Here is a 21,237-nt window from a genome sequence, read left to right as displayed (position 1 = left end):
AGAGAAGGAGGGCGACGGTGCTATTTCTAACATTCACTGCACATACACTTTCTCTTTTGGGCAGATGTTCACCTGTGAGAGTTCTTCCACGAAAAGTCACCTGTGCAGGCTGTAAGATGACAGCAGCAATATATCCCAGAGAAATATGGCTCTCCTGCGCTGCACCCCCACTCCCAGCAGAGTGACTTCAAAAAGGGAAAGGGAGGTCAGTGTGGCATTTCCCAGAAAAAGAGCCACCTCCCCACTGGGTGTTCAGTGAGGAAGGTGTCTCTTCTGATTACATTCCCTACCTCCAATGAGTCAAAGTTGATGAAACGACACTTCCTTCAGGCCACCTTCCCCAAATTCACCCCTCCTCACTGTGAAAACTTTTACAGGAAGTTTGCCTTGCTTCTATTCTCTCCTCATTATTCTAGGAAAAAATGCCTGCTTTGGTTTGAAAAGGGACCCTGTCTTTAATTAACCACAAACCTTGCATTAATTAAAAAGGAAAATGCATGTAAAGGCGGCTACCATTCTTCTCAGTATAAAAAGTCCCCCGTGGGGATGCTCTGTGCAGAGCTTTCAGTGGGTGGCCATGGCCCGCTATTCAAATGGGGATATTTTAGAACCAGCTCAGGGGCTAACTTATCTCATATTTTCTCAGGAAATCTGAATCTTTCCAATTGGAAATGCCTACAAGCTAAGACGCACACAGTCTGATGTTTCTCTGCACCATTTTGATGCCAATAATCAGAGCAGGTGTATTCACATTAATTGGAGATTCCTTTACAACACATCTGAAAACATTTTTTTTTTTTGCTAAGATATCCGAGCAGCTTGGTGTTGAAAAGGACCATAGGACAGCACCTGCCGATTCTAGTTTCCTACTGAGCCATTCCTACCCACCGTTGAAGATGACATGGATCAAGAGAGGAAAAGAATTTCTGCATTTATTTTAGGACATTTCCACTGGTGAACCTAACCATTCCCAAACCCTTCAAGTTTTCCACCCTTTTGGTGGAGAACCGGGAACCAAAAGGAGCATTTATCTGTTATTTATTTCGTCTTTCATCCTGACCCCCAAGATCTCTCTCCCATTTCCCAAGCATTAGAAGAAAGTTTCAAAGGAAAGTGATTGAAAAGACATCATTTGCAAGCTTCTAAGAGATTTCTCACTTGGCTAACACATTTACTTACTAGAAGAAGATAAAGTTCCTTGCAATAATTTCATAGCAATTAATCTTGTGCTTAAATGATAATCCTATAATTAGAAGCAATTAAAATCCTGCACAAGAATGACCTGCTCAGTCAATGTCAATATCTCTGTATTCTAATGGGGTAATCTTGAAAGAGGCCCCAGAAATAATTTGCTTCTCCTTTTCCAGGGATGCAGGCGTTCAAAGCCTATCTTTAAGAACGCTTCCTCCTGGCAGGAGTCACTGAAGTCAAAGAAGATGGATGACTGATGACCCTATAAAGAATCTGGGGGCTTGGGGTATCTTAAGCAGGAGAAAGAGAAACTATGTCACCACGAGCATGGACACCAGGGTGCTTTACAACAAACACAAATGCCTCATGAAGGAAATGACACTGGCAACTCTTTGCCCTTTGCTCCAATTTGCTGCCTCCCACGCACATCTAGTGACTAAGCACCCAGAGTGAAAAGCTCTGTTGGAATCGCCGCACAGAGAACCAAGCATGAATAACAATCTGTGGGATGGCATGCTGCAAGTCTGTACATATCTGACATTAAGCTGAGCCACAGATCAGTGAGGACAAGGTACAACAGTTGGGATGTAAACAATGATGTGTCTCTTTGAGAAGATGCAACCTTTTTCTTAGCTGATGGATGTTTCTCTAAAGGATCCCAGAAGTCATGTGGCTTTATGAATTGGGTTAAAACAGGATCATTTTAACTTGATCCAGATGTAGGGGTAAAATGGGAAGAGTCACTTGGATTTGGGGTGAAGAGTGCAGTAAAAGCCTGAGTCAACTTCTATGCTGTGCTTGTTGTGTACTTCCATCATCACCATCATTGGCTCAACAGACACACATTTTGTACAAATTTGAGGCACTAGGCTGGGTACAGGAGATAAGACACCATCTCTGACCTCAAAGGACTTATGATATAGTGGAAGGAGATCAACAGGCAAATAAACACACAGGTGAAATCTCATAACACATGCTACAAAAGGCATGGAAAGAAAGTAGTTGGTTTCAGGCAGGGCATAAAACGTGAGGAGAGGCTTCCTAAAGCTAACTGGAGCTGAATGTTAAAAATACATTCTTTGGGGAGCAGGGAAAATGGCACAAGCAAAGGTAAGGAGGGAGGAAACACTGGTGGGCTATTGCCTGCCACACTGGGGAAGCTGCACACGGCTTGGAAATCTGGGTGCAAACGAGTAGGGGACATAAAGGGTAAATATGGGGAGATGGGCAAGGTACTGGCTGCAGAAGGGGGCATGTGGATATAAGACACTGATATTCAGGAATGTCCAATCAAGGAAGAAGAGAGAGTAGATAAATCCACTGAAAACATGCCGTTATAACTCCAAAGCATATGCATTTGAATGGGATAATGTGCAGGCTTTCTTCTGGTACAAGCGCACTGCTGTATGTTTTAGCTAAGAGGCACTTTCCCATTTTCTTGTGCCAAGGATGTGCCTGGATGTTAAGCACCAGTGAACTCAAGGCAGGTGACTGCTAGATTTGATTTCTCTGAAGACTGTGAGAATGTGAGAGCCGGATGAGTCTCCAATGGGGAAGAACTGGGACCACTAAGAAAAAGCCAGGAGGATGCCAAGAAAGGGCTGGTCCAGTCGCATGCCCATGCAAGTCACACACTGTCAAAACATGTCCTGAAACGGCGTGTTTCCATCCTTCTGCCCATTTTAGTTCTTCATTTTCCAGCACAGAAGACTTCAGCTGGATTCCCTGCCGCCATTTTTATTTCCAGCCATTATGGAAACCCTGGAAAATGGAGGGCCTGGGGAAGTGAGGACAGACCCTCACCCTCAGTGGTGCCAACAGAACAGTAATCAGAGGAGCTGCGGAGCCATCCCAGAGTAGCCTCCACTATTAATTGCAGGATAGAAATGTGAAATTGCAAGCACTTGAAGCAACAGTGTGGGCTGTGTCTGTACCCAAGGGAAACAGCTGTGAGTAATCACAGGATCTTCCCTCAGCCAGAGCCAAGGGTCAGCAGCTTACAATAGCGGGAAGGGCATGTGTGGGTGATAGAGGCAGCTGGGCAGGCTGTAGGAGCTCTCCAAGCCTCAGTTTCTTCAGTTACAAAATGATGATGCTGCTGATGCTGATGATGGCATTTTTTCCGAAAGGTGGTTGTGATGGAATATGTAGGAAAGCATCCAATCAGGGCCCGGTACACAAAAACTGTTCAATCAGTGTCGGTTTCTCTTCTCACAGGATCTCTGCATTCAAGAAACACCAGGAGCTTCTCTGGTTTGCCCTTCATGTCCCCTTTCTAGGCAGCTGCTACTGCTGTGACTGGCTGAGTCTCCTTAGCATCTCCATTTGCAAGAGGCCAGGCACGGAGAGATCATCGGATAATAAGGTTCCCCCCCCTCCTCCGCCCCCAGCCAGATGCTGCGACCATTTCCCAAGCTAAACGGACCCACCAATCCTCTCTGCAAGAACATTGAACCCCCTACTCATTCTTACTTCCCTGCCTACAAAAGAGAGGACACCCATGCTTGCTGTGCCTCTCCCCAGGGAAAATGAATTCTACAACGCTTATCACTTTCAGAATCAGCTAATGTTACTGGATTCATGAAACTTCTACAAAGCCGTGGAGACAAAGTGTGCTTTGTCATGAAGAGCAGTTACCCCTCTTATTATGGACTTTTCTCTACCAGTATTTAAGCCCAAACTAAAGGAAGTAGTTTCTCTTATGTGTGAGCATCATAAAGCTTGTTGGTTTTTTATTTATTTTTATTTATTTATTTACTTATTTTTAAGAGATGGAAGCTTGCAGGAAATAGAAGCTGGTGTCTTTAAAGTGGGCAGGGAACCCCCAGATCAGTGGGGTATCCAAGGAGAGAGGAGATGGAGAATACAAACGGCCCACTCAGCCATTCTCCAACTCCTTGATGTTTATTTATATCATAAGTAACAGTTTTGCCAACATTGTGCCCACAACTACTACTTTTTTTGGATATGGGGTTTTGCTCTGTCACCTAGTCTGGCATGCAGTGGTGCAATCATAGCTCCCTGTAACCTCAAACACCTGGGCTCAAGCGATCCTTCTGCGTCAGTCTCCTGAGTAGCTGGGACTACAGGTGCATACCACCACATCTGGTTAATTTACTTTTTCTTTTTGTATAGACGAGGTCTTGCCATGTTGCCCAGACTGGTCTCAAACTCCTGGGCTCAAGAGATCCTCCCACCTTAGCTTCCTGGGTAGCTGGGACCATAGGCGTGAGCCACCATGCTCAGCCTACTTCTTACACATATGTACACACATCTATGTATGACTCCTTTAGCTGTTTAATTCATGTTTTCTTTTCTGCCCGAGCTATTTGGAAAATGGGGGTCATATACAAGCTCTTGGGGACATAGACCACTAGTGGCTCCCAATCCCAGGCAGCCCCTGCCCATCCATGTGAGTGCACAATTCCCAGAACCTGCCTGTGGCAGTCTGGCCCGCTGTGTCATGGCAAGTCCCATGCAGCCAGTCCCAGGTGGCTCTAAGGAAATGGTCAGTGACTCACCTGTTTAACGGGGGCCAGAGGCCAGGTGAGTGCTCTTCATGAACCAGGCTTCAAGGCCCAGCCTCAGTGCAGAGCCACAAAGAAACACAGGGTGGGGGCAGAATAATTGTCTCCTTTGGTGTGCCATCCACAAAACGAAAGCTGTTGGTGGCCATGGACAGAGGCATGGGAGGGTCATAAAGCAAGATGGTGGAGGCAAGGAAGCTGGACTGCCGAAGGGCTCTGATGGCTGCTTCAGCGGGGGCTTCCTTCTAGCCAAGAATGACCTCTAGAGAGTACATTTAAGTACTGGATCAGCTGAAACAAAGCTCCAGACACAGATATCATTGCCTAAGTTTTTGGGAGTGAAGTTGAAAGAACAGTACAGTGAACTGAAGTACTATATCACTTTCTAGAGTCACTATTATTCCGCCACAGGTGCTCTTGCCTGCACACACCCTCTTCTTCTTGCCCCCAACCCCTGCCTGGTCCTATTTTCAGACTTCTGTCTGTTTTTTTGCTTTTGTTGAACCATTTGGAAGTAGGTTGCAGACATCAGGAAAAATGACCCCTAAAATATTTCCGTATTCCCGTCCATAATCACATGACCATTACCACCCAGAAATTTCACACTGGTACAAAAACATTCTCTAAAATACAGTCCAGATTCAACTGTCCCCACTGTCCCCCAAATGTTCTTTAACAGTTGTTTTTTTTTCTTGGATCCAGGATCCCACCATGTGCTAAAGATTGCATTTGGTAATCATGTCTCCTTACTTTCTTTTAATCAAGAATGATCGGCCAGGCACGGTGGCTCACGCCTGTAATCCCAACACTTTGGGAGGTCAAGGCGGGTGGATCACCTCAAGTCAGGAGTTCAAGATCAGCCTGGCTAACATGGTGGAACCTTGTCTCTACCAAAAAAACAAAAATCAGCCAGGCATGGTGGCACACGCCTATAATCTCAACTACTCGAGAGGCTGAGGGAGGAGAATCGCTTGAATCTGGGAGGCAGAGGTTGCAATGAGCCAAGCTTGCACCATTGCACTTCAGCCCGGGTGACAGAGTCTCAAAAAAAAAGTAAAATAAAATAAAATAAAAAATAATTAAGGCTAAAACCATTAGATGGGAGGTTGTTGGTCATCAAGTACAACATCCAGATTCCTTATTAATTACAAACAACAACAACAACAAAAATACCTTTGCAGTGGAGGGATCCGCTAAGAACACGGAACTAAGTGGTCAAATGCAGCATCACCAACAGTGGGCACTGTGGGTGCCCCTGAGGAAAAGCAGCTTCTTGCCAGCACCCTCTCCATCCCTACACAAAGGAGCAGATATATCTGCTGTGTCACCGTTTATGTTCCTGATCTGGATCCAAATCCCATAACTAAGATTTATTGAACAGAAACGACTTCCAACTAACACCTTTTCCTTTAAGTAAGCAGCTTGGTGCATCTCCTTGCTGGCAGCCCTCAAGTTATTATATTCCACAGCCTGCTTGTCACTGCAAAAGGTACCTGTGGAAAGCTTTTAGGCAAAGCATGCACTACCTGCTGCGTCTCCTTACCCAGCAATGACAGAGAAGATCTCTGCTCACTGTGAATCTCAGGGTGATGTCTAGGGTTCAGGCTCTGTTCTTGCTGAAAATGTAGCTACCTGCAACTTAAAATCTTCCCATTTTAAAAAGAAATATTTAACTCAGAGCCTGTGCACACGGCTCCTAAGGATTGTGCAACTGGTAAACTGATAATTGCAGCTCTCATACTTTGAAAATGGAAAGAAACAAACTTCCCTCCAGCTCTCTCCAACTCTCACTTGAAATTCCTGACATCCTGGATGGTGCTGAGCTTCCTGAACACACTCTGCATCTTTGCCTGGAATGCCCTCTCCTTCCCTTCCCTGTCCTCCCAGCTCCACTGCCACTTCCGATGTGAAGCTGTCACCTACTGCCTCCCCAGGGCCATTGAGTCTCCCCTTCTCCCAAACTCCCACTGCACTTCAAAAAACCAGGTACTGCACGGTCTGTGTGGTCTTTGACATGGTCTGTGACACGGTCTAGGTCTTAATCATCTTAGCATCCCTGGTGCCAGGAAGAGAGCAGGACACACGCTCAATAATGTATGATCAATGGGTGAAGCAAAAAAATGAATGATTATCATACAAGGCTGAGGCTCGTTTCCTTCATTCTCTAGCAGATACACCATGATAAGGTGGAAGAACACACAGAGGGAATACACAATAAGATGAGGGTGAGTCTCCGTACCTGCAGGGGTGACAGACATCGAATCACGCAGGGCCCCAGGTAGGCAGGAGGAGTCCCTGTGCGGTAAGAGCTGGGAGGAAATCTTCCCCTCCCCGACCGGAGTTCAGTTTAAAACTTCAATCTCCACATCAAATTAACAACGTCTAGTTGTTGAGAAAATGAGACTCTTCTTCAGAATAATCTATTTGTGGGAGAGATATGCTCCTGAAACAGCTGTAAAGCACCCGATATTTTTTCCATTTACTTACAAGATTAAATTGAAAATTGGTTCCCATGAGGGATTTTTTTTTACTACGCCTATAAACCGAATTTACAAAACACACCAGAGTGTAGAAAACCAATTACAATCTCCTATAAGAAGAAGAAGAAAAAAAAACATGCAACACTATTCTGATAACATCAGCACCGCTGCCCGAAGGCAAAAAATAAAAATACACTGCTAAAGCGGAGGGCTTTCCCATAAACACCCCACCAAGCTAGAAAGAAAACTCACCTCTGACTGCAAAGGGTGGTTTCCATCCCACAGCAGAGCTCCTGTTCGGAGTTTCTATGTTACTTTGGGATTACTGCGTAAAATTTGCGATTCGACACAGGTAAGACACAGCTGGAACTAACCTAGCAATTAACACAGCTGCTCAGCGTTTAGGTTTAAATGCATTTTCCGAGAAATCACTCACATTTGGACCATAAACGCTGCGTGTGATGGCTTATGGTTTATATTTGTGTTCTCATGAAAGCCGTCACCAGGCTAATTCCCACAGCCCTCTACCTCTCTCAGTCGGAGCTCTCTTCCCTCTCTGCCTCTCAAATACCTACAGTATTCAGTCGGCCGCTTCTCCACGGGTTCCTTCCATCTCTGTCCCCTTCCCCACCCTCAGCACCTCCCAAGGGTGTGCTATTTCATCACCACGTACTTGGCACTTAATTTTACATGGATGTGGGTTGTTCTTTATCCTCTTCCTGTGTTACTCTTTTCTCCCCTGGTTTTAAGTCCCATGTTGGGACTTTCCGTGACCTCAGAGAACCTTGTGGGGTGCTGATTGTGGTTTTAGCAAATATTTATGGGTTTATTGTTTGTTCCAAAGGAGACTCTAATTAATAAGAGAGACTTGGAACATTCATAGCCTATGTACTGAAAGCAAGGCTGTGGAAGCCAGGCCTGGGCTGCGGCCCCCACTACATCACTTTCCACCCTGTAACTTGGAGTGATTTTCTTCCTTTCTCAGCTCCTTTGCTCATCTCAAAAAGGAGGATAATAATAGTATTTACTTCATGGGATTGTTTGGGGAGTCAATGAAGCAATGAACATAAAATGCTGAGCACAAAGGTCCAGTCCTATTAACAATAAATATAGAGCAAGCACTCAATAAATGGTAGCTACTGGTATGAAAACATTTCTCAAGATAAACTCATGCCTGAACTATTTGGTTGGGAAATGGTGCAGGCAGGTACTGGGGGTGGGGATGCCATCCATCACTGGCAAGTGCTGCCCCAAGGGGGCTCTGCTTAGTACCACTTGCGGCCCTTTTATACTGAAAGAAGATGAGTCTGATGTCTTCTATTCGGCTGTTTAAAACAATTCCTAGTAACTAATACGGGTACTCCTTCCTTCTTCCTTTCCTTCCTTTTCTCTTCTCTTCTCTTCTCTCTGTCTCTCTCTCTTTTTCTTTTTGATGGACTCTCGCTCTGTCGCCCAGGCTGGAGGGCAGTGGCACAATCTTGGGCTCATTGCAACCTCCTCCTCCCGGGTTTAAGCGATTATCCTGCCTCAGCCTCCTGAGTAGCTGGGACTACACAGCATGCCACCACACTTGGCTAATTTTTAGTATTTTTAGTAGAGACGGGGTTTTACCATGTTGGCAAGGCTGGTCTCAAGCTCCTGACCTCAAGCGATCCACCCACCTCGGCCTCTTAAAGTGCTGGGATTACAGGCGTGAGACACCGCACCCGGCTGTAAGTACCTATTTTTCAAAATTTTATCAGCTACTATAGTTATACAAGGGCATTAACACCAGGGGTTGCTGGGTGAAGGGTGTACGAGAACTCTGTACTATGTGTGCAACTTTTCTGAAAATCTTAAATTACTTTAAATTAAAAATGTTAAAGATGTAATTACTAATTAGTTATTTCCTTGAGCCTGACTTTCCATACTTAAGATTGGATTCCCTTCACACACACAACTGTACTTTAAAAATAGACTCCAATTCTTATGGATACTGTCATCAAAATATCTTCTCTTTGCATCTGCCATTTAAATATTTAGCCATGCAATTTACCATCTGTGTGACTCTGGGTGAGTCACTTCATTTCCTTGTGTCTCTATTTCTTCATCTATAAAGTAAGGATAATAAAGTCAACTTCTTCACAGATTTGAATAAAAGTTAGTACATAAAGTACTTAAAAAGTGGTCCTGTGGGGGAAGCACTGAGTAGCTGTGAGCTGCTGCTATTATTTGCTATGGTCTGAATTCATATCTTAAGACTGGATTCCCAGTGTGATAGTATTAAGAGGTAGGGCATTTGGGAAGTAATTGCTTTGGGATATTTCATCCAAACGCAGAGCCTTATAAAAGAGATAACAGGGAGCAAGTTTGCTCCTTGCACCATCTGAGGACACAGCCTGCCTTCCTTTTCCATGTGAGGACACAGTGAGAAGTGCCATCTATGAAGCAGAGATGGAGCCTTCACCAGACACTGAATCTGTTGGGGCCTCGATCTTGAACTTCCCAGCTTCCAGAACTGTGATATATAAATTCCTATTACTTATAAATAACCCAGTCTAAGGTATTTTGTGATAGCGGCCTGAATGGAATAAGACATTATTATTATTAAACTTGCTGAATTCACATTCCTAGAGTGGAGCTATAGCTCTACAAAAATTTGTAAACTAATTCTCAAGGGACTTGGCCCAGATAGTTGCCATAAGTAATATTGGCTGGCTTTCACATGTAAAAAGTCAATGTCCAACCCAGTGAAAGGTATTGTTCCTTAAGCTGATTCTACAATTGTGAGTCAAGTTCAACTCTTGGCAATAGTAGAGGAATTAGCCTGATGTAAGCTCTAGCACAATGAGGTCTGACCTTTCTCTTCCACCTGTGTACCTGTGCCACTACAGCCAGGGCACCTGCGCCTCTCTGTGCAGTTTTAGATCTGCAAGGCTGTTGAGGCTCATAGGAGAGACTGGAAGGTTCAGGCAGTACATATGGTTGCTGCTTTTATTACCGAAGGCGGCACAGGGTGTGTCCAGCATGCACAGTGTGCATGTTTTCCTTTATCTAGAAACACAAAGAATGCCAGCTAAACATTTAAATGCTCTGTCCAGGCATTCTTGCCTTACAGTGAGCCATAAGGTAGCCACATGTAAACCCATAATTAAACTCTGAATATTCACCTGTGATGTCTATTCTATTGCCAACAGCAGTCGCTTTGGAAATAAAGGAAAAGGTAAGAAAAGCATAGAAATGTTTAGCCCGTAGGCATTCTACTTTATGCTCCTTGATCCTTTACCACCTATGGACATTAGGTGTTATGGTAATTTTCCCCTTGACTGCAAAATCTGCCCCCCCATATGTGGTTTTGACAATGTGGAAGCCTTAGTAGAAAAGAGAAACAAGAGCAAGGCTGGGATGTTGCAGAGGGGTCTCATGGCCTAGCTCATGGCCCCCAAGGAACACCATCTTCCTCTGGGCAGAGAGCAGCAGTTCCCAGTCAGAGGGGCCCTGGCTGTCAGACAAGGACAGAGTGGATTCCAAGGACAGCATCAGCCCATTAAAAAGAAATGCAGGTGACAGCCACAGCCCCAAAGGCATTATAGGGATGGTCTTGAGAAAATAAAAGAATTTCTCTAAAATCTACAAAAAGTCAGAAGGGATTCTGTATCTATGATAGGGATTTCATTCCCAATTCCATTCTGACCATCAGCTATAGCTGGTTTCAAGGTTATCCGGAGGCAAACTGTTACCCTTTCCTAGCAATACCCTGGAATCCTTTGGTTTTCTCTGAGTTCTTACCTGAGCGGACAGCCCTGGTTAGAACATTTGCTTATCTTTCAAAGGAAAAACCTGAGGATGTTTCCAAAAGTAAGCTTTTCTTTGGATGCCCCCACCTTTCCTTTTTTTTCTTAAACAGATCCTCCTAAGCCCTTCTTCTATGTTTTCTGTTATCTAAACATAATAGATTAGCATCAGTCTTTCCATGTTTATGACAGCTTCAAATTCCTAGATACAAATGGAAGATACCTTTGCTGATCAAATCAAGATGAATGCCCTTGTCAACAAGAGTAATGTATACAGTTGGTCCCTCTGGGACCCCCAAATACAAGGAAATAGGCTGATGCCTGAGAGATCAACCACACACCAACATGGAGTGGGTCATGGTACAGAGAACTCAAGTTATCTTGAGGACACGGGATGGGTCCTAGGCCAATAGGACTCCAGGATAACTTGACTGAGTGTGCCGATTAACCGAAAGTGGACTTGGTGGGAAAACCAAAGGAAAAGCCATGCTATGGCAGAGCCCACCCAGAAACAGCCCCGAGGAGGGAGTAACCAGGCCTGTGGACAGGGAATTCCGGTCACCTAGCCAGGCTGTTTGTGGGAGCTGTGGTAATTACAAGCACAGTATCTGGAGTCAAATGCCTCCGTTCCCATCCCAGCTCCTCACTTACTAACTGTCACACTGCAAAGGACTGATCTGTGTCTCAGTGTCCTCTTCTGGAAGATGAAGTTAATAATCAGCTAGGTGTCAGGTCTAAATAATTAATCTATGTGAAGTTCCTAGCACCATCCCTAACACAGGGGAAGCAAAAGCACTCAACGACTGTTGCTGTTGCTGAGGTGGATTTATTGGGCCATCACAGCCCAATGCCACAAAACACCTGGGTCATCCATCCATTTGCCTCCCCTTGTTCTAGTTCCACTCCCTCCAACAGCATTTTGATTAATTGGCTCCCCTGACCCCCTGTCACCGGGAGGAGAGTATACAGGCCATGCTGTCAGAATAGTCCAATCCACACAGTGGTTGTGACTTCGTGTGACATTGAGTATTTGGGAATTTGGGTGTACAGACCCGTCTCCTGGGAGGTGTATTAACGTGAGGGTTCAGAGGGCTGCAGGGCTCCCAGACAGTGATGGTTCCACCAGGGCAACTGCCTCTCCAGAGGCCTCAGGGCATACAGCTCAGCCCCCACCCTGCCTTAATATCAACCTTCATCCAAATGCCTGCCCACGATGCTGCTCCGGGATGAGCAAGCTTTACCTGTGACATGGAGCTTTTCATCAGCAACCTCAGCCTTTAGGTAAATCCGCCCCCTCTTCTCTGTGTGATCCATTCCGCAGAGGCTGGGGACATTGATGACGCATTGCTTGTGAACGTTCATATCGCAGGCTGTGAATCAAGAAAGCAGAGGGTGAGCTGGGCATATGGACTCCAACCACCGCTCCTCAGTGTTTTGGTGCACGAGCAGAAGTGAAAATGAGTTACCCCCAACTCGATACTTTGCTATACTGTTTTTGGTGACATAAAGAACTGTTAGCAGATGTCCTGTACAGCACAGGCTTCATGTGAGTGACAATATCCTTAAAATACCCATACCATATTTGCTCAATCTTCACTGAAGCAAAATATCCCAGCTTGGCCTTCTGTGATTGTTTCAAATATTTAACAGTATACAAAATTCACACAGGTAAATATGTACAAAGCTCAGCTGAATTAATATTTTAGGTACACAGAGGCAAAGTAATATGAAAATTTTAAACATAGGATTTTTTTTTTTTTTTCCTTCAGACAGGGTCTCCTTTTGTCTCTCAGGCTGGAGTGCAGTAGCATAATCCTAGCTCAGTGCAGCCTTGAACTCCTGGGCTCAAGCGGTCCTCCCATGTAGGCCTCCTAAAGTACTGGGACTACGGATGTGAACCACTGCTCCCAGCTTAAACATAAGACTTTTTGCTAATGAATTCTGTATGCTTTTCTGGGCTTACCACTGAGAAACAGTGAAAATCTGCAGATTGAGTATAGAAAATTCATTAAATTTTCCTTTCCTCAGCTAACCTTGTATTTTCAACAAGGTTTAAGTACACTGCCTGTGTTTTTTTCCCCAAAGAACTTGTATTTGGTATTTTAAACCTGTCTTCAAATATTTAAATATTATTCCAAGTAAAACAAATACCCGCCTAGCATGATCAGCCACTCCTTACAGCTGACATTATGTGGGTGAGACAGGGGGAGGATAAAAAAAGATCAGTATTATTGCAATGAACCAAAGAAACCCTGAAAAGAATCCTGTGTGCCGGAAACAAACAGAAGACCGTGTGTAGGTGTTCTAGCTCGATCGTCCTTGTACCTTTAGGCTTCCAGAAGGAGGGAAGGCCCCTGGAATCCTCACGAATCCTTGCCAGGATGCTAATAAGGTTATTCCGTAATCATCAAGGTGGGGTCTTCCTCTCTGTTTCATTTGGAGAGTTTAATTTTAACATGACAAGGTAAATTGAAAAAGCATCATGAATAATGTATACCGCTCCGATTAAAGACTGACAGCAGAATGATGGACATGCTGAGGAAAGAGCAATTAGCTAATTCACAAATGTGGATGCTATTAGGCTTCCATTTCCAAGGCTAACTGTTCAAAATTCTACACTTCGAATTTAGCCAATATAAAGGCTCCTGAAAAGCTGTGTTATGAATGTCGCTTGCGTTAACCATGTTGTGTGTTTAAGTGTCCGGGCAAAATTTGCAATGTGAAGGCAGTAAATGCCAGAGCCTCTGGAAAGCACACAGGCAACGGGGAGGGTACGGGAGGTGAAAGCGCACTGGGCCGTGTTCCAGTCTCCGCTGTATATCTTGGGAAGCTCATTTGTTCTAACTTCATTTCCAGCTCTACAAAATGAGAGGTTGGCCCACTCGAGTTGTTGTTGCTAACTGCCCCCTGACGCCCTGCCCCATCCCAAGTGGAACTCTATCTAGGATTACAATTGCACAAGGTGGAAGGGCACGGGAAGAGGCTTTTTCTCTGCAGAAGTTAAGGTCAGTAGGGGTTGCAGTTCTGGGGCTCATCAAAGGAGCACAGGCGGCAGCCACAGAAGCCTTAAGATTCCTAAGAAAAAGAGTTTAAAACAAAACCAAACAAAAAAGCATTGGTCCAGGTCAGCGGTTTTCAAAATTTTTTTAGTAAGGAAACCATTTTGCAAACAAAATCTAAAGCAGAATCTAATTATGTAAACCACATGAGTGTTATTTTATTAGCATCAACTCAGCTAACAAACGCAAATTTATACCATATATTTATTATAAAGACATTCAAGGATCACCAGTAAAGCCCTCCGATACAAACAGAACTTTGAAACCAGTGGTTAGGGATGCAAGTTGATGTCTCAGACCAGCCTCCACATCTCATTTATTTTTGCATTTTGTTAAAGTGGTACAGGATCCAAAACTTCTGATTCACACAGAAAACTATGTACAAACAGGAACAGTGTCTAATGGTATGCTTCCCCATCCCAGCCGACTCTTCGGTGAAGAGGATGCTGTAGCAGAAACCAAGTTCTGCCCAAGGAGTGAAGGTTGAGTATGTAACACGTTCGAATGTTTATTTTGTTCCCAGTTTTGAAGTAGTTAAAATATATATACAAATGCACTTAAGTTGTAAGCCCTTGCAGAACCCCTGAAAACCATATCTTTGGAATCCTAGGATTTTTTTTTTCTCTAGTTTTTTGAGACCAAGTTTCACTTTTGTTTGCCCAGGCTGGAGTGCAATGGCACAATCTTGGCTCACCGTAACCTCCGCCTCCCGAGTTCAAGCTAGTCTCCTGCCTCAGCCTCCTGAGTCGCTGAGGATTACAGGTGCCCGCCACCACCCAACTAATTTTATATTTTTAGTACAGACAGGGTTTCACTATGTTGGTCAGGCTGGTCTTGAACTCCTGACCTCAGGTGATCCGCCCGCCTCGGCCTCCCAAAGTGCTGGGATTACAGGTGGAAATCCTAGGGTTTCTTGAAGCAAACAAACATGGCATTTGGTTGTGACGCTGTACAACTCTGTAAGGTGAAGAATCTCTGTGTCTGAGAAACTCCATCTACTCTATAATGCTCGTTTATGTTCCTTTTTCTACAGTTTGCTCCATGTAAGATACAAATACCAGCTTCTGGCCGTCATAGCAAATGGCAATAGTCATTAGCAAATGGCAATAGGCTGAAATTTCCACAGTGCTTCCCAACCTATTAGAAAAACAGGCTGGGCAATTAACTTTTCATGTCCTAAAAGTATCAACTTGTATTTAAACAAACATAGCCTGAGGAATCTCATACTTTAAGAACGATCAAAGCAGGCTGGGCGCGGTGGCTCACGCCTATTATCCCAGCACTTTGGGAGGCCGAGGCGGGCAGATCACAAGGTCAGTAAATCGAGACCATCCTGGCTAACACGGTGAAACCCCAACTCTACTAAAAATACAAAAAATTAGCTGGGTGTGGTGGTGGGGGCTGTAGTTTCAGTTACTCGGGAGGCTGAGGCAGGAGAATGGCGTAAACTCGGGGGACAGAGCCTGCAGTGAGCTGAGATCGCACCACTACACTCCAGCCTGGTTGACAGAGAGACTCCATCTCAAAAAAAAAAAAAAAAAGAATGATCAAAGCAAAGAGTCTTCATAGTTGCTTTTCTTTCCTCCTGGTAGTTGACGGAGATACACACATAACAAAAAATAACAGAAAAGGGCTGGTGTCTTGCTTGTCAGTGGTCCTCAGTGTCCTGAGCCGGGCTGATACACATTTGATCCGTCCATAAACATGCAGGGTGAGTGAACTTAAATAAGATGCTATTCTGGTTTTTATGTTCATTTTGGTTTCAGTTTTAAGAAGAGCCTACTGGATTTTTCCACAGTCCACCCACTAATTAGAGACACAGGAAGATAATGAGTATGGTTGCTTGGCTTATTTTGAAGCTAACCAAATGTGGACCCGGCGGCGGGAGGCTTTGGGGTTTGACTAGGCTATATTTTACAGTGATTGAAGACTTCTGCCACAAAAAAAAAAAAGGAAGAAAAAAAAAAGTGACAGCACCCCCTACCTCATTTATAAATCGAGTGCTTTTTTGGGGTTCATAATGAGGCAATCAAGTAGTTTAATAAACTGGAACTTTGACAGTGGAAGATTCTACACTTTGTCAGTCTGGTATATATCTGAACTAATTCTCTCTATTGAAGAGTTGGTGTTGAAAAGTTACTGAGCCCTCCTTGCTCAGCAAACCCTGAACATGAGCTACAGAGCCTCGCTATGAACTGGAAAAGAAAACTTACTTACTGTCACATTTCATCCCTTGGTGGATAAGTCCATACAGCAGGGACCCACAGTGATCGCAGAAGGTGGGGCTTCCGTAAGTGTGGATTTTGAACTTGTGCTTGCTCCTGGGGTCCTGGGAGGAGAAGAAGCACAGTGCTCATTTTAGTCACGAAAGGACCACGTTTTTAGATTAAGCCAAGCTCAGGCCCCACCACTCCCCAATTTATATAATTAAATATAATTTAAATTTATATAATTAAATGTAAATTAAATTTATATAATTAAATACAATTTAATTTATATTTAATTATATAAATTTAATTTATATTTAATAAATATCTAAAATAGTTACTGGTTTGTTTTTTTTTTTTGAGATGGAGTCTTGCTCGTCTCCCAGGCTGGAGTGCAGTGGTACGATCTCAGCTTTTCGCAACCTCTGCCTCCCAGGTTCAAGCGATTCTCCTGCCTCAGCCTCCAGAGTAGCTGGGATTACAGGCACCCGCCACGATGTGGGTATTTTTGTACTTTTAGTAGAGATGGGGTTTCACCATGTTGGCCAGGCTAGTCTTGAACTCCTGACCTCAGGTGATCCACCAGCCTTGGCCTCCCAAAGTGCTGCGTAAGCCACTGCATCTGGCCTGCATCGTGTTTTACATAATGAATACCTATGTTTCCTCTCTTTATGGGGTGAAATTTACACATACCACGGTTTCCACCAAAGCTATTACTTCTGGAGCTATGGTCACCAAAGCCCTTGGGGACCAGTAGAGTGTTTTAAACAACTTGGCATCTCAGTCTTCCCAGTGCCTAGCACAGGCTGGGGCACAAGTAGACACAACATTGGTGTGTTTTTGAAGCTGAACAGGAAAAACCCTAAATGGATCATTCAGAAGATCTCCTCTTGGACAGGGTATCCAGAAATACAATACACTGTGAAACCAGATCTACATCCAAACTGACAGGTACATTTTCTTGCTTCTGCACCATCTCCAAAGTATTTTATGCTTTTTATAGGGAAACTCAGTATGGTCAGATGAAAATTGGAAAGGCACTGACATTACGCTTCCCCAGAGCCCACTGCAATTTCATTACCTTCTCTTACATACCACATAGAGCACCGAAGGTGCAACCAGACATCTTTTTTCTTTAGATTTTTAAGCTTTTGTTCCTCAACTCACAGATTATGGATAGGGGAGGAAAATTATATACAGAAGACCATCGTGGTTAAAGAGCATAGACTCTGGAGTCACTGCCTGGGTTCAGGTTCCAGCTCTGCTACTTCCCAGAGGCATAGCCTTGGGTGAATTACTTATCCTTTCTGCCTCATCTGTAAGCTGAGAAATTAACAGCATCTGTCTTCTGTGGTTACTATAAATAAGGACAAAACGAGTCAGTCTTTGTAAAATGCTTAGAAGAGTGCTGTATCACAGGGTAGGTAGGTACCACGCAGGTAGTGCAGACAAGCACCTCTGCTTCTGGGGCCTCTGCTTATTTTTTTATTTATTCAATTTTATTACTATTTTTTTTTGAGACGGAGTCTTGCTTTGTCACCCAGGCTGGAGTGCTGTGGCACAATCTCGGCTCACTGCAACCTCTGCCTCCCAGGTTCAAGCGATTCTCCTGCCTCAGCCTCCCGAGTAGCTGGGATTACAGGTGCCTGCCACCACCCCTAGCTAATTTTTTTATTTAAAAAATTTTTTTTTATTTTTAGTAGAGACGGGGTTTCACCATGTTACTCAGGCTGGACTCAAAACTCCTGACTTCAGGTGATCCACTTGCCTTGGCCTCCCAAAGTGCTAGGATTACAGGTGTGCGCCACCGTGCCCGACTTCCTCTGTTTATTAATATATAAAAGTAGGCTGGGCATGGTGGCTCACACCTGTAATCTCAGCACTTTGGGAGACCGAGGCAGGCAGATCACCTGAGATCAGTAGTCTGAGACCAGTCTGGTCAACATGGTGATACCTTGTCTCTACTAAAAACACAAGAATTACCCAGGCATGGTGGCACGTGCCTGTAATCCCAGCTACTTGGGAGGTTGGGGTAGGAGAATCGCTTGAGCCCAGGAGGTGGAGGTTGCAGTGAGCTGAGATTGTGCCACTGCACTCCAGCCTGGGCGACAGAGCGAGCCTCCATCTCAAAAAATAAATAAATAGTAGAGCTCCGAGCTTCTACTCAGATGATCCATTTGTCTACCATCCAAGTACTAACCAGACCCCACCCTGCTTAGCTTTCGATCAGGCCTGTACAGGGTGGTATGGCCATAGACTCAGCTGTTCTGTTGGAACTACAAAACAATTTCATACTCAACATGTACCTATCAGGACTCATTCCTGTTAAGTTCTTCCTCTTGAATCACTCTTTGTGGCCTAAGCAACTGTAAAGGCAGAGTGGCCATCCACTGAATTAAGCAAGACCTTAGAAAAGCAGGGTTTGGGGCAGGGCAAGAGATCCAGAGATCTACTGTAGACATGCCAAGCTTGAATTACCCTTTCTCCCAGGGTTTCTGTAATGCAAAGTGACACAAAGTAGAATATTCTTGGCTGCTGACTTTCCGAGGGCCTTGGTGCTGGTGATTTCGGGGAATTCCAAAGGTGATTCTGACTATAAGATAATTCACCTTTTGGTTGACTATGGAACCTAAAGCCTAAGCCACATACATGCCAAAGGCTTGTTATGACTACTTTTCTTTTTTTTTTTTTTTTGAGATGGAGTCTTGCTCTGTCACCCAGGCTGGAGTGCAGTGGTGCAATCTTGGCTCACTGTAAGCTCACCTCCCGGGTTCATGCCATTCTCCAGCCTCAGCCTCCCGAGTAGCTGGGACTACAGGTGCCCACTACCATGGCCGGCTAATTCTTTGTATTTTCAGCGGAGATGGGGTTTCACTGTGTTAGCCAGGATGGTCTCGATCTGCTGACCTCGTGATCCGCCCGCCTCGGCCTCCCAAAGTGCTGGGATTACAGGTGTGAGCCACGCCCGGCCTATGACTACTTTTTAAAGATTTGAGAATTCTGAAATAGTTCAATCATACAGAGAAGTATAAAGAATAGTAAACCCCTCGTGTCTGCACCACCCAGAACTTATAAAAGTGAGCATTTTCCCTAGTTTTTAATGCGAAATTATCCTCGTTTTACAGAGATGTCAGTGACCTTCCCAAAATCACACGGTTGATGAACATCAGAATTCAGATTTTTTTTATATGAAACAGTTTACACATTTGCATGTCATCCTTGCACAGGAACAATGCTCATCTTTGTTTCACTCCAAGTTTTGTATTTGTGCTGCTTAAGAGAGCACAGACCTACGATGTGACCAACATTGGATTCCCATCCCAAGAGCTTTTGGAGATCTACTCAGAATGAGGATCTGGATCTCAATATCTTTACAACAAATTTTTATATTTGCAACACATTTTTTTTTTTTTTTGGAAACAAGTCCACCACCTGTTTTTGTAAATAAAATTTTATTGGAAAAAAAGCCATGCCCCTTTATTTACATACTTTCTTTGGCTACAATGGCAGAGTTGAATAATTATGACAGAGACTGTGTGGGCCACAAAATCTAAAATATTTACTATTGGGGCCCTTTTAGGAAAAGTTTGCCAAGCCCTGCTTTAAGACAGGGGTTTTCAAAGCATGGTTCCCACACAGCATCACATCACCTGGAACTTGTTAGAAAGGTATAGTATTTAGTCCTTTCCCAGACCAACGAAGTCAGAAACTCTGGGGGTGGGGCCTCCCAGTCTGTGTTTGAGCAGATCCTGCCAGTGATCCTCGTGTCGGCGGACTCACTAAAGACTGGAAAACTACTGCTCTAGAAGGTCATTCAACAAATATTTAGTAAGTGCGTCACAGGTGCGAGGTGAGTACCTAGCACCTCTATGTGCAGATGATTAATGATATCCTTGAGGCGGGTCAGTAGTTTACCTCCTAAATGTCTCTCTCAGGGTATGAAAAATCAGCATCTTCCTTGATAGCTTATTTCTTCTGGAAAGTAGTAGTTGGGTCTACGGTATGAAGTATGACCTTAGATTTCCACCATTAGAGAAGCCCACCAATTTTCCCAGGATTCCATGACATCAGGAAGAATGTTCAGGGAGTAAGCTGGTGCCAGCACCAATTAAAGTACCTGTGTTGACAGGAAAGGTTGTGTCCTACAGTGCGGAGGGCACAGAAGATGCCAGGGGAAACGAAGGAACCAGTTTTCCCTGCAGAAACGAGTCATCAACAAATGGCACTAAATAAATAAGGAACGGCAGCTCGCACGGAGCCCTTAGGAGTATGTGCGTGCCAGGCAGCCCCAGGGTGGTTGTCATACCAGTTGGTTGTCACATAGATCTCCATTGACGTGGCACACAGGCAACTCACTTTTCAGGAAAACCTAAGGCTTACTCATGCAACAGCCATATGGCACCTTCAGGATCTCACCGTTTGGAGGTGTAGGAAGAGAGGAAACCATCGCTTCCACCTCCTGCCTAAGTCTGGAGAACCGGCAAGTCTTGGTGTCGTCACACCCCAAAATTATGTGTGGCCAAAGATCCTGCCTATGAATTACAACAATGACGGTAATAATAATAGGACCAGCTGTTTGTTGATCAGCAAGTGTGCACAGGTGCTTTACAATAACCAAGATCTTTGTTTAGAACAAGAGATTCTCCTATGAGAAGATCACTGAGCAGGACTGTGGAGACCTGTGTTCTGACCCTAGTCCCGGCACAAACTTTTACTTTGGAAAAGTCACGTCATTTATTTATAAAGCAGAAAGAAAATCAATCTGCCCATGTCATGGGCAAGGGGTGACACTCAACTTAGGGAATATAAGAGAAAGGCTTTGCAACCTTAAAATCCCAAGACAAATATAAGCAATTATTATTATTATTACATTATCTATAGGAGCAAACTTCAAGGTGCCCAGGGTTTCCCCAAAATACTTTAGTGACTTGGGCCTGGATGGGGAGGAACAGGGCAGCGAATCACCCTCAGGCTTCAGAGGTGGTCAGAGTGAAGGCCAA

At 44.4% G+C, this 21,237-nt stretch overlaps 1 protein-coding gene and 1 non-coding gene across 5 annotated transcripts in view; both read right to left on the bottom strand.

The window, feature by feature from the left end:
- The window catches only part of PRKCA (protein kinase C alpha), a 502,775-nt gene that overhangs the window by 146,830 nt on the left and 334,708 nt on the right, over positions 1–21,237 (bottom strand). For 3 of the 4 annotated variants that reach the window (XM_017950891.2, XM_017950892.2, XM_021929333.2), the window contains 2 exons: positions 16,248–16,359; positions 12,213–12,341 (listed from right to left, as the gene is read on the bottom strand). In XM_017950891.2, coding sequence (XP_017806380.1) covers positions 12,213–12,341; positions 16,248–16,359 — 241 coding nt within the window. Of the gene's footprint in view, positions 1–12,212; positions 12,342–16,243; positions 16,360–21,237 lie in introns of all 4 variants that reach the window. The other variant, XM_009191055.4, reaches the window with a different exon arrangement.
- LOC116271106 lies at positions 19,420–19,523 on the bottom strand. Its single transcript, XR_004179549.1, has one exon. It is a non-coding gene; the product is annotated as a U6 spliceosomal RNA (small nuclear RNA).

The sequence above is a fragment of the Papio anubis genome, chromosome 17 (genome assembly GCF_008728515.1).
Source record: "Papio anubis isolate 15944 chromosome 17, Panubis1.0, whole genome shotgun sequence".
NCBI classification, from domain to species: Eukaryota; Metazoa; Chordata; class Mammalia; order Primates; family Cercopithecidae; genus Papio; species Papio anubis.
Note: the sequence above shows the minus strand (reverse complement) of the source record. Positions and strands in the feature narration are given on the sequence as shown.